The 14,011-nt window shown below is 37.4% G+C and overlaps 1 protein-coding gene and 1 long non-coding RNA gene across 4 annotated transcripts; both read left to right on the forward strand.

Moving 5' to 3' along the window:
- The first annotated feature begins 6,567 nt into the window (after positions 1–6,567).
- Positions 6,568–9,662, forward strand: LOC117599393 (uncharacterized). Of its 3 annotated transcripts, XR_008304566.1 has the most exons (4): positions 6,568–6,714; positions 7,303–7,394; positions 7,548–7,698; positions 8,018–9,662. It is a non-coding gene; the product is annotated as an uncharacterized LOC117599393 (long non-coding RNA). The 3 variants fall into 3 exon arrangements; XR_008304565.1 differs by lacking the exon at positions 8,018–9,662 and having other exon boundaries at positions 7,548–7,699; XR_004579851.2 differs by lacking the exon at positions 8,018–9,662 and having other exon boundaries at positions 7,624–7,699.
- Positions 9,663–10,804: 1,142 nt separating this feature from the next.
- On the forward strand, positions 10,805–13,928 carry elovl7b (ELOVL fatty acid elongase 7b). The gene is made up of 8 exons (XM_026943617.3): positions 10,805–10,944; positions 11,396–11,482; positions 11,582–11,772; positions 12,068–12,148; positions 12,259–12,315; positions 12,416–12,521; positions 12,636–12,772; positions 12,898–13,928. The coding sequence occupies exons 2-8, from the start codon at positions 11,419–11,421 to the stop codon at positions 13,120–13,122; spliced, it is 861 nt and encodes a 286-aa protein (XP_026799418.1). The 5' UTR covers positions 10,805–10,944; positions 11,396–11,418; the 3' UTR covers positions 13,123–13,928.
- Positions 13,929–14,011: the final 83 nt, after the last annotated feature.

The following is a 14,011-nucleotide window of genomic DNA, read 5'->3' on the forward strand; positions in this document are numbered from 1 at the left end:
GGTAGGTGAGATAATATATATGTATATTTAAGATCATTGTATAAGATTCTTGTGTTTCAGAGTATACATGGGTATTATTATTATTATTATTATTTTTTTATTATTGGGTCCATGGAAGACTAGTGGTTATGCCTCGGTGCTCTCATCGCTGCGAACCAGGTTCGATTCCTGGCCAGGGGACTAACCCTAGCACAAGACAGTACTGGTCCCAAGCCCAGATAAAATCGGGGAGGTTTGTGTCACAAAGGGCATCCGACATAAAAACTATGTGGACCAATGACCCACTTTGGTGACCCTAGTCCTACCTAAGACTATTTAGTTTTAAACACCAATCCAAATTATAATTTGCATCACAGAAGAAGCAAATGAAGCAAAAGTAATCAGGATATTCAACAATATTTCAGTTTTATACAAGGTTTGCGTTTGAACTAATGTTTTCTTGAAAGAGAAGTATTAACTGATATATTGGTTTTTGATTAATGATCAAATAGTTCTCGGTAGTGGACTCTTTTTTTTTGTCCTTGTTGTATTCAGTTTCAAATTAAGATTAAATCAGAGACTATAGTACAGTACTTTATGAGCCAGAAGGTAATAGAGTGGACAAAGTGTGGCTTTTTACTGAGAAAGACATTACAACAAATGGACTACATTCTTAAGAGCCACTCTGATACTGATTTGTGGAACCAGTTGACTGTTGTACATCATTATTGAAATGCTTAACAAGACAGAAGCATTCAATGAAATTCAGGTCACTTTAGTTTCTGACTCTGGATCCTGTCCAATAACCGTCTCATCTTTCTTTTTCCAAACTGAAAGTCCATTCTCCTCTTGGTCCACTTACCGTAGTGCTCTAAAGCAATCTCTGACCTGCTCTCTCAATCTGCTATAAACCTTTCTGCATCTGTTTCCATTTTCTTACCCATCATTCTGCAGATAAACCCAAACAAATCAGATAAAGCTTCAGTGGTACATTTCTCTTTAAAGCTATATTCAGATAAACTTCCTGCATCTGGAGATTGTACAATGCATTTTAGAAGGTAAGCGGTTTTAATAAGACAACTGCAAAAGGCTGTTCAGAAAACTTTCTTTTAAGTGTAATATCACACATTTGAACTGGCTAGAGAATATGTAAAAATACACATCACACCAATTACATAATGTTTTATCACAATTTCAATATTAAAACATGACATAAATTCTCAGTACTGTTTCTACACCTTGCGATGAGTTCCTTAGCCATTAAATAAACTTTAAGAAAAAAATTAAGTATAGTATACTAGAGAAACAGGACATTTTGGACAAAAGTCTTTTATCATTTTGTAAATAATAAAGGGCTATTGTCTAAAAGTTTTTCTGGAAACGTTATGTACTATGCTTAATCTGTATTACATGCACTATTATTACTGAAATACACAGTCTTTTTCAGACACATCTAATCAAATGAATTTTTATAGATATTCCTTTAATACAAATGAGCAGCATGATGAAATATTAAGCTTCCAGATGCCAAACAATACACTGAAGAACATACAGTTAAAAACAATGCAATAAGTATTAGACAAGAGCAATGCATGAAAACTACTTTTGAAAAATAAGCATATGGTTCTGCACTAGTCTTAAATTTAGTTTAGTGAGTATGAATCTGGCTGCTCAACTCTGGCTTATCACACACTGTCTAGACCCTGAAAGCTGGCGTTACAGAAACCATGACAGAAAGAGATACTGAGACTGAAAGAGACAGAGAGCAAAAACGAGAGCACGAGAAGCAACTCAGCACAATACTCCCTGTGGGTGTCAGGTGATGTATTGGCTGTGATAAAAACACTAAAGCAGAAGTAAGCCAGGCTTGTAAAATAACAGCCAGTTCAACACTTTTTACAGTGCACACACAACTCCAAGACAGTTGGCATCAACTGGTATAAAGTTTGAAAACCTCACTTAGATATTTTGCTCAGTACATTGGCAGCAATATTGATTTAATGGCTTAAGACATGAGGTCAGGGGTGGAAAAAGTACTCAGAAATGAAGTGAAGGTGTAGATAATATCACAAAGTCTTACTCAATCAATGGCCAAAAATGTGCTCAAGTGGAAAAAAGTCGCTACTTTTAAACATTCTTAAGCAATAAAAAGATAAGGGTAAATGCTTATAACTTCATTGGAATTAAGTAATGTCATATTTTCATGTGAAAAATAACTATTACTTATCTAAAACTGCTATAAGCAACTACCCCATTTTGCCTGCAAACATCATTGAATATCTGTAAGTTTGTTGATCATATATGCATCACTAACTCCACATAGTTAGCTAATGAATTCAGCAAAAGTAAAATATCCAATATTTTGGATCCAACATCCAATAACCAATATTTTCCATTCGCTTGAATTTAAATTGCTGACTAGTCAATTTTGTTAACTACTGGAATCGAGGCTGGTCTAATCTGGCAATAGCAAAGTAAACAGGCTAACTTAGTTAAATACAACTGGTTAACATTAGCAAATTAACTAAACTTCACCATACTTCTCATTTCATACGAGTCTTTGCTTACTCCAGCATATTGAAACATTTTATTGAAGTAAGGCCAGGGACGCTCATCCTCAAGTTACACACTGCAGTCCAGTGGCTTATCCATTTTCAAATGCACGTGGATAGCTAAAGCGCTAACTCCATTGTGTAGAAGTTCACAGCTCCTGATATATATATATATATATATATATATATGTATATATATTTCAACCACATCTTTTCACACATGAAGCTGTTTGTATTAAACAGGCTACAAGCAGTAGCTAAATGCTGAGTACGTTCAAATGAATATGTATGCTCTGAATGGTGTGATGTCATTACCTTCAAATTCAAATTCCTCTTTTAATAAAAATAAAGACCCATAAACTTCTTTCGCCAGGTCTGTCAAGACAGTTTAGGATTTCTTTACATGTTGATCACAACATGATCCTCTTTCATGATTAACTTATCTTACAGGAAAATGTTTGCAAATTCCTCTCTGCAATCCAAATCGAAAATAAGATGATAAGACAGATAAACTGTATGTACCCCAAATTAGACAACATTAAAGAATGTTTACTTTAGGGAGGACCGTTATGGAAGGGTCCTGCTACTGCTTAGTCACCCTCCATTTCACAACTCAATTAAGATCCTTGGTACTGACCAACCCTCTGATTGCTTCCCTTTACTGTCTGCCATTTCTCTATCTGAACTGTTGATCTACCAGCACTTGAACCCCCACCAAGCCTTGTTCTTGCACACGTTCAGGTTTTCCCGGTTTTAACCCACCTGATTCTACTCGTACGCTGCTTATCATGTGCTTCACGAGTTGAATCAGGTGTGAAAGATGTACGCTGAACTGTGCCATGTGCTGAACCTCTAAACAAACAGTAATACAAGAAGTGGGCTTTTTGGAAACACCTGCACGTCTAGAGTTCCTGTGGAGTGTTCTTAAGTTATGCTGAAGGTGATGTTAAATATAGAAGGATGGACTAGGCACTTGTGCACTCTTACATAATAACATATTGTCCTCAGGTCAATGATGTTTGCACTGTTTTTCTTTCGAACAAGAAAGTGTGCTGAGTATGGTTTAGAGCTGCATTGGCAGGAGGCCCAAAGAGTGACCCTGGCACACAGGGCAGATTTCACTAGGTCGCAGTCTAGGTCAACAGTGCCTTGACAATGCTAGCAGCTCTTGCTTTGGATGGCAGATGGTGGAAGCTTGGAAAGGAACTGCTAAGGGGGAAAGACGGGTCAGCAGAGAGAATAGAATATTAATGGAACCCAATTCCAGCCCTGTTGTGTTGTTGTTAGTAGTTCGGCTAATGCAGTAGGCTAGATATGAGCAGCACCTCAACATGCTAGTGACACTGGTTGGCAAGATGGAGGAACATGTAGAAAAGTCTGACAGGAGATGCCAAGGCAGGACCCTACTTGGTAGGGTGATTGAGGGATTGTGGAGGGGGACCTCATTCCAGGCCCAAAGTTGTGCATCAGCAGTCCAGCAAACTTATCAGGCTCAAAAGTGAGCACTGGCAGTATATTGAGACAGACCCACGTGGCTATGTTAGCCAAAGTGCCAAAGGGAGATACGAGGGGAAATGGAAAGAAGCTCACTCGTGTATGCAATGTTAACTGAGTACAGAATACATTGCAGAATAATATGCTAATAGTTCAGGCCCACAGATCACCAAATGTTAGGTCTCCTCAGAGCGCCGAGGCAGAATATGTGGACTGACAGATGAATGCTATACTAAGCAACAAGAACAGTTCGTAGCTGACGTGTGGACAATGCAGTGAGTGACAGCTAACAAGGCTAGAACACTAATTAGTGAACCCAAATAAAAGCTACAAGCCATGTAGTTCCAAATGGTCTCAGAAAGTATAAAAAATTACACTCACCACTCCTGAACAGACGTTCGGAGATTATAGCACCAGCTTTAGAGCACGGGGTGCATGTAGCTCTAACCATAGCTGCAAGCTGTTACGCAGATTGCTCCATAAGTTACACATGAGGTTCGAAGCGTAGGCGATGAGAAGAAGAAAGGGACACACGGCTGTATGACAACTGTATTTATAGCAAGTAATACTGTATGTCATACAGTCACTTCCTGGCTTCGTTGCGATGCGTGTGCATGTGCACAAGGTATCCAGGTGATATTCATTGGCCCTGGCAGTAAGGAAGGGTAAAATAGAACTAACTTTAAAACTAGAGTTAGCCTTCGAGGACAGGAGTTAAGAACCCTTGTTTTTGATTGGTTTGGTGCTTTATTAATAATGACCAATTCAATTCAACATGTGCAAAAAAATGCAGAGGTTAACATCTGATCAACAAAATGAAAAAAGCAAATCCGAGGCATGTGGGAAAGTGTGCACTGTGAGTGAGAGACTGTGATTTATTTTCCACTCAAGTGCATATGAGCACACCTGAGTGGAAAATAAGGGGAGGACGCCCTCTAGTGGATGAAATGACAAAGTGATTATATAATATACTTAATATTATGATACTACTACTACTACTACTACTACTACTAATAATAATAATAATAGTAATAATAAATTATTGAAAAGTTATTAATTAATTATTAAATAATTAATAATTATAATAATAATATTTAAAAGTCAAGGTTTTTTTTATTCTTTATTTTATTATTATTATTTTTTTTTAGAGATTTTCCATTAATACAGATATTGCAAAAAAGGACATAGGAATTAAGTAAGTGGTTTATGAAATAACGTGCAAGATCTGGCACATGCAAATTTATTAACAAAATGATTATTGTGTTGCCTGCATGTGAAGTAATCAGATGACAGAAACAAGACTGGCTGTACGAGTGCAGATGTCCAAAAGGCCTATTTCTATTAAAAAATGGGAAGCTGTATTTAAAGGTGTTGTTTTTTTTCACACCAAATAACATATTTCAATATATTACTAAATAAAACTTGGCAGTCTGTGCATGTGTGGTATCATAAAACATACCAACAAATACAGTACCTTGCAAAAGTATTCAACCCCCTTAAAAGTCATCAGATTTGTCTGGATTACAAATGACACTTGCAAACAAATATGCTCTTAAAGTACATTTTCAGAAGTCAAAATTCATTATTTGTCAGCAGATCTTTAAAAAAAATTAAAAGCTGCATAAGTATTCAACCCCTTCTGGGATTCAGAGCTGGATTTTGACTTGCCCACTGTAGAATATTCACCCAAGCTTTTTTTTTTATTTTAACCAGACTGAAGCAGATTTTCTTGTGATATCCTCTTGTATTTTGCTCCTTCCATTCTTCCTTCAACTTTGGCAAGAAGCCCAGGCTTTGAGGATGAAAAGCGTCCCCAGAGCACGATGCTGCCACCACCATATTTCACTGTAGGGATGGTGTTAATTGATACTGGTATAGTGAATGGACACTTTACTATAGTGTATCTTAATGCTGTTATACAGTATAATTATTAACTTTGTTGTTTTCATTTATATACATATATATATATATATATATATATATATATATATATATATATATATATATATATATGTATATATATATATATATATAGTACGTGTCTATTTGGAGTATGGCTGCTGTGTATGAAAATCTTGTCTAGACTTGTCTAATCTTGTCAAAAATGTTGTCTAGACTGCACTTTTCAGCACACATATAAGACTAAGACTAAAATATCTGAAATTCAGTGCTATATGATAATTACATTACATTATTTTACTGACAGATTAGGAAAACAGTGATATTTCGATATTTTTTGATAAATGTATGTTGTTCCAAAGTTTTTTAATGATTAAATTAACTTATGTGACCTATATTTGTGTGTGTGTGTGTGCACATGTGTGTGAGTGTGTGTGTGTGTGTGTGTGCACGTGTGTGCAGGTATGCATGTGTGTTTGTGTGTAAGAATGAGCAAAAGGGAATTTGATAAAAGTGCACACCCATGGACAGGACTGAACCAGCGAACCCTGCTATACCAGTTTGCATACCTTTTTACACACGTATGAAAATGTCATTCCTTTGCCCCTTTGTGTATTGTATAACATCAGCTTACACTCTTAGGAAAGAAGGGTTCCTCAAGGATTTAGTGGATAGCTAATGGCTTTGTACGTCTACTTAAGAGTCTTTTCTGAAGGGAAACCCTTATTGTAGATTTTTACATAGAACTTTTTAGGGTTCTCTCAGAAGAACAAATTGAGGAACCTTTGAGGTACTTGACTGAACTTTTTTTTCTAAGAGTGCTCAAAGATTCTGCCTTCCCTCAGTGAAAGAAGACGGCTCAATTTTATTTTATTTTATTTGTAATACTTTATAAATCTTCTTTGTACAGTATATTGTCTGTATAATACTGTAAAACCTGTAATACCTAATCGAAACAATGACGTATGCTACTCATTGTAGCTCAGGAAGAATGGCTTTCACACATAGTGTGCTTTACACCTTTTTAAAATGAGGTTTATATACAGTATTTTATATATATATATATATATATATATATATATATATGTGTGTGTGTGTGTGTGTGTGTGTGTGTGTGTGTGTGTGTGTGTATATATACAATTACAATGCTACATATTCAAAATATGGCTTATAATAATAATGAAATGAAAAGTTTCTAAGTAACAACATAATTAGACCTACTATACTGAGATAGAAATTGGCTAGTCGGTTGTTCCAGCCTTCTTGGAGAACATGCTACAGTTCTTTTGTCTCTGCAGATAAAATCTCAGACAGCCTCAATGAGGTTTTTGTCAGAAATGTGTTCTATAACTAACCCCATGCTTTTGTTTATCTTCAGTAATCCAGAGTCTTGTATGAGGTGGGAATACACCATGATGACACCATGACACCATGGGGCAGTTTGGCAGTTTGTGTCCAATCAACTTACTGGTATGTTTCTGGGAGGTTGGAGGAAGCTAGAGAACCCCAGAGAAAACTCACACAGACAAGAGAAGAACATGAATTAACTCTACACATATTACTCTAAAACATCAGAGTATCAGAGCATATTACTTAGATCATTCTGTTCATATTTCCTCTTAGTGACTGTCTTAGAAACAAAGAGTGATGGTGCTACACATCACAGTGCAATGAAGGGAATCTGACCCTGTACTTACAGATCCAGACAGACTGGTTTCGTCCTGTCACTGGAACACCAACACCCAAGTTTCTACCTGGATATGAGCGTTCTTTGGTAAATCATACTACAGCTTTCACCTGCTGATTGGAACTTAACCCTACATTATTCGAGACTTTGGTTGGGGAATCTCTGATTCTATTATTCGTAAAGTCCTGATTTTTTTAATCATAAAGTCCATTGATCAGGACATAGTCTAATATATGTATGAAAACTGTCTTTAATGAGCTTATTGCACAGGGATTTCCGAAATTCATTCATTTACGAAACACAGACTGCTAATTTATTCAGCATGTACCTTCATTAATTTCTGGACCTGTCTTTTGTTTGACCTTTTCATACTCAATCCGATCTTTTTCTACTTCTATATTCACAGGAACAAAACTACAACATTATGCAAAACAGCCCTTAAGTACAAAAATCTCCTAATTATTTTGATGTAAAACACAATTGCTTATAAGTAGTATGACCATATATAGAAGATCTGAGTGAGAAGCTGAGTGGAATGTGTATGTGTATCTTGCCGATCAGAGAAAATCTGGAACGGAAATGCTTGTCATAGCACAGGTTGCAATGCAACGATTCAGAGAAGCTCTGTTGCCAGAACTGCAGATGTCTACAATGTTTGTCTGTCATATTTATGTTGTGATGTTCATTCATTAATCTTCAGTAACCTCTTTATCTTAGTCAGGTTCATGCTGGATCTGGATCAACACCCTCACTCACTGAGTGTGATGTAGAAATATACCCGTATGTGATATTAAATGTATTGTATTTTGTACAGATAAAATACATTTATTTAAATATGTTACAGAATAAAGCTTTTCAAAGTGTGTAAAATCAATAACGGCATAATACTATAAAGGTAGTCAAACTAAATGAGCAAAATATATATATACATTTATATATATATATATATATATAATTTTATTATTTTTTTTTTTTGGTGAGTGTGTTACTATTGCAGTTGTATGTGAAAAATGAAAAACATTCACATTTATTTGTCCTTGCCACAGCACATGCTGCTGTAATTACAGTGTTGCTCCAGCAATTGAGTGCATTTTACATATTTTGCTGGGACAATATATTGCATAAAGGCTTTCATTAGCCAAATGTAGGTGTTAACTGAGTGAAACCCGTTGCACAGAAATGGATCCAAGTGGAAAGGAGGTCTAATCCATAGCTCAGTTTCAATTCTTTTACATGTCAAGCAGTCCACATTTGTTTAATCTCACACCCTCCAGTATCAATGTTGTTTTTTCTTCTATTGTTGTGTTCTCAGGAGAACCCACCCGTCTCCCTCCCTTCTCCAAAAACAGTCATGGGTGTTCAAATGCATAGATTCTGAAAAGAGTTTATGATATAAAAGGATGATTAAAAATTTGATAATTAAATAATTATAAGGTTTAGCCTATAATCATTCTTGTATATAATTTACACCTCTATTCACCAAATATTTCTTCATACAACAGTGTTCCAACAGTTCCAACTCATCCCTCTCAGATATACTAATCATTTTCTAAGGCTATATCTTCACCAAAAATATATCCTTATTCTATGTGTGGATAAAATGGTCTTATTTTGCATTCTTGAAAACGATTTCATATTTTCTGATTATTAAAGTCCTTCGACCAGGACTAAGTGTAATATATGCGTGTCTTTAATTTTTTAGGTTTGTTGCCCGGTAATTTAAGACAAGTAGACGCTGCTAATTTATTCAGCATGCACCTTACACCTTTTATATATAGTGTCCACACTCGTAGTTCATTTAAGGCTGTTTTTAGAAGTATATAAGATATAGAGACCATTATCCTGATTTTTATTACTCCAACATTGCAGCATGTGTCTCGGAAATTTCGGTAATTTAGGTTAAAAAAATGTCAGGCTGTAACAAACATTATCAGCTTTTTTTTTTTAAACAAGACATCATATAACCTCAGAGCTAAACTGCATGATTGCTATATTTGTTATATATAAAATTATAAATATATATTTTCTATCAATTTTGGACATCAGAGATTTAAAAATCTGCAAAGATGCAAAAAATGTCCTAGGCACAAAACTCTCCATTTTTTTTGTTCTGTAAAATATTTGCTTATAAATAGTATGACTATACATGAAAAATTGGACTGAGAGAGATAGTGAGTGGAATGTTGTCCTGTACCTTGCTTATCAGAGAACAATCTGGAAAGGAAATGTACTTCATAGTCATGATCATTTTCCAAAACTACACCTTAGCCACAAACAGCGAACAAATTTCATTTCAAGAAATAAAAACAGTATAGAACATACTATTAAACACAGCATTTTTATATGAGAATTTTATTCAGTTGACAAAACCTAAGCTGTAGTCTGTGCAGCACACACACACACACAGAGAGAGAGAGAGAGAGAGAGAGAGAGAGACAGACAGACAGACAGGCAGGCAGGCAGAGACAGAGAGAGAGACAGAAAGAGAGAGAGAGAGACAGACAGACAGACAGGCAGACACACACACACAGAGAGAGAGAGAGAGAGAGAGAGAGAGACAGACAGACAGGCAGGCAGACAGAGAGAGAGAGAGAGAGAGAGAGAGAGACAGGCAGGCAGGCAGGCAGACACACACAGAAACAGAGAGAGAGAGACAGGCAGGCAGGCAGGCAGACACACACACACACACACACTCACATAGAAACAGAGAGAGAGAGAGAGAGAGAGACAGGCAGGCAGGCAGACACACACACACACACACACACACAGAAACAGAGAGAGAGAGACAGGCAGGCAGGCAGACACACACACACACACACACACACACACACACAGAAACAGAGAGAGAGAGACAGGCAGGCAGGCAGACACACACACACACTCACATAGAAACAGAGAGAGAGAGAGAGAGAGAGAGACAGGCAGGCAGGCAGGCAGGCAGACACACACACACACACACACACACACACACACACTCACATAGAAACAGAGAGAGAGACAGGCAGGCAGGCAGACACACACACACACACTCACATAGAAACAGAGAGAGAGAGAGAGAGAGACAGGCAGGCAGGCAGGCAGGCAGACACACACACACACACACACACAGAAACACACAGAGAGAGAGAGAGAGAGAGTAGTTTCGGTCCAAATTCCGGAAGTTTCTTTCTTGCTCGCGCCCATCAGCGTGTGGGCGGGGCCTTGGCACAGGTGAGCCAGTATTTAGAGCAGGTGCTTCTCTCCTGTGAGTCAGTACTCATCAACTCCACTTAGCGAGAGGACGCAGGACCGTGGAATTAAAGGTCACACGGGATCAGGGAAAAAGCCGGCAAGGTATGTGCAGTTTTCAATGTTGAAAATGATTTTTTAAGCTTTATTTACAGCAGTGTCTTTGAGATTTGAAGCAATTCAGTGTTTTGAGAAGGGCTGGCTATGACAGGATATCCAGGAGCAGACTATTGCTTGTGCTGCTCTTCTGCTGCTTGGAATGTGGGAGTGCTTTTAGATGCCTATTTCTCCCCTCATGGATGGCATGTGTGTAATCTGTAGGCCCTGTGATGGTGTAACACCAACTCTTTCATCATAGTTCCTCTTTTTTTGCATATTTCTTGCTACTTGTTTGGTGTTGTAACATAATTTAAATCTAGTCCATGCACTCTGAGCTCCAGAACTTTGATATTCCTTTTGAACTTGAGGCAAAAAAGGTTTCTAGTACTTTCTGGTGAGACTCCTCAGATCCTCAGAACACTTCGTTTTGTAGTGACACAACAACTTCTTCTTTCAGGAGCAAGTGAGCATCATTAGAGGATGGCGTTCAACAAACTGACCTCAAGTGCTGCCTTGCTTTATGATAAGTGGCTTAAAGAAGCTGGTGAGTTTAATCATGGTTTGAATTTCTCTAAAAAAAAATTCCAGCTAATCTAGGAATTGTGGAAACTGAAGTGTTTTGTTTACTTGTATTTCTCTGTAGACCCAAGAGTTGAGGACTGGCCCCTTATGTCCTCCCCGTTCCCGCAAACCTTGATCATCCTTTCCTACATCTACTTTGTCACGACACTCGGACCTCGTCTGATGGAGAACCGCAAACCTTTTGACCTCAAGCAACCTATGATCATCTACAACTTTAGCATAGTCGGATTCTCGCTTTACATGATTTATGAGGTAGGTAACCATGGTGGATTCTGTGTCTGTAACTATTATACAGTAAGCCCTTCACACTTTCAGTACTTGTTTCATGAGATTGGCCACAAGAAAGAAATTATGGAAATAACCAACTGTAGTTCTGTTTTTTTTGTCCTCCCTTCAAATTGGGAAACCCAGTTGGGAGGGGTAAGAGAATTCTTGAGCTGTCTTAAGCTGAGAACCTGATTTCAAAAATGAAGGTGTGGAAGGGTGTGTGCACGTGCACACCATAATGTTAATGTAATAATTTTTTTCCCCCCCCTCTCCTTTCTAGTTTCTCATGTCTGGCTGGGCCAATGGATACTCATACCGGTGTGACCTTGTGGACTATTCCAGCTCACCACTGGCTCTCAGGGTAAAACAAACAAACAAAAAAAAAAAAAATTCTGATTTTTGTTCGGCAACTCATTATATTCATCAAATCTATCTTTCCTGATGCATGACCATTTGTCTTTACTCTTTTAGATGGCATGGACTTGCTGGCTGTACTACTTCTCCAAGTTCATCGAGATGTTGGATACTGTAAGTGCTAGGTTTTGTTAGCATGTTCTTGCTTTGCAGCTGTTATTGCTATAAAGTTGTGTTGTGAGTTTGCTTAATTCCCACTCACATATTTTGACAGGTTTTCTTTGTGCTGAGGAAAAAGAACAGCCAAGTCACTTTCCTCCATGTGTACCATCACTCAATCATGCCCTTCACATGGTGGTTTGGAGTCAAGTTTGCTCCAGGTAGAGTATTGGTTTATTTGGGTGTCGTGCTTTTTGTGTATCCAGTGAGAAATTGGTGTGCTTAGTGTATACTTGTAAATTAAGAAGATCTGTGATTTTGTTCATTCTTTTCAGGTGGTCTGGGAACCTTCCATGCCCTGCTGAACTGCTGTGTCCATGTGGTCATGTACACCTACTATGCTCTGTCTGCTATGGGCCCAGCCTATCAGAAGTACCTCTGGTGGAAGAAGTACATGACCACCATTCAGCTGGTAAGTCGTGGCTTTTATATTATAAGTCACTGTAGTCTAGATTTGGTTTGTAGTAGAATTAAGACACTGATGCTGACTCGAAGCTAAACTTTTGTGCTGAAATGAACCAAATTTTGTTTCTTCAGGTTCAGTTTGTGATGGTGACCGTCCACATCGGCCAGGTTTTCTTCATGAAGGACTGCCATTACCAGTTCCCAGTATTCCTCTACGTCATTGGCTTGTATGGACTGATATTCCTGGTTCTTTTCCTCAATTTTTACTACCATGCATACACCAAGGGCAAGAGGTTGCCCAAAGTCCTTCAGAATGGAACACGCTTCCTAAACCGTGCATGCAAGAAGACTGAATAAGGACTTTGTACTCCATCGTCACCCATAAGTGAAGATCCTGTAGCTTTTAAATTTGCTTTATTTTCCTTTAACCATTTCAGAAACTTCACCCACTGTGTTTTATGTTAAAACTTTGTGGAATTCCACTTTCTCACTGAATGAATATTGTCCAACTAGCACATGTGGTTTTACACTGAAAATGTGGATCCAGGTTTGTCTTCACTCGGGTTCTGAAATGTGTATGGGGTACAATATAATAATTATTTTTTAATATACCCTTCATTTCTACATTTTAAGCCCAGCTTTGGAATATGACCTAACTGCTGCTTTAACTGAATACATGGATTGTGAGAGCGGCGGTACTTCTTTTTAATGCTATTGGTCTTTGAAAGGGCAGTGAAGGGTTTGCTTATTACTTTGTAGGTTCATTAAGCAAATCTTGGACCCTTTCCCAATGAAGAGTATGAAGAACTACGCTCGAGTCCTAGGTTGAATGTGGCAAAAGTGAGAGCTGGTGTTCATTTTGTGAGTTTTGAGCTTTGTAAAATTTTATTTTCAGTGTTTACTGTTAACTTTCTTAATATGGATTTGTTTTTCCTTTAAAAAAAAAAAAAAAGTCTGACTGAGGCATTGGTGTTCTTCAAAGAAACAAATGTGCCAGTGATCTGTGGAGACTCATTCTATATATTATTATTTTTTTTTCCCCTCCAGTCCTTTATGTATTTAAGTATTTTTGTATTTCTTTACACTCTATTTATATACTAAAGTTTTGTTAAATGGAAAAATTGTACCTTTTTATTGAAAATAAATTATTTGTCAATATGTTCCTTTGTGTTTGTGTTTAATTTGTTGCTAATACCGACCCGGAAGTCTTAGCGACCATATGTGGCGTAACCGGTTTGGCACGTGA

The sequence above is a fragment of the Pangasianodon hypophthalmus genome, chromosome 17 (genome assembly GCF_027358585.1).
Source record: "Pangasianodon hypophthalmus isolate fPanHyp1 chromosome 17, fPanHyp1.pri, whole genome shotgun sequence".
Taxonomy (NCBI): domain Eukaryota; kingdom Metazoa; phylum Chordata; class Actinopteri; order Siluriformes; family Pangasiidae; genus Pangasianodon; species Pangasianodon hypophthalmus.

What these genes read in the sequence shown, in the direction of transcription:
- elovl7b (XM_026943617.3), top strand. Translation starts at nt 11,419, where the DNA reads ATGGCGTTCAACAAACTGACCTCAAGTGCTGCCTTGCTTTATGATAAG. An exon ending in CGCTTTACATGATTTATGAG is followed by an intron (nt 11,773 to 12,067) that starts GTAGGTAACCAT and finishes TCTCCTTTCTAG; the next exon opens with TTTCTCATGTCTGGCTGGGC. An exon ending in TGGAGTCAAGTTTGCTCCAG is followed by an intron (nt 12,522 to 12,635) that starts GTAGAGTATTGG and finishes CATTCTTTTCAG; the next exon opens with GTGGTCTGGGAACCTTCCAT.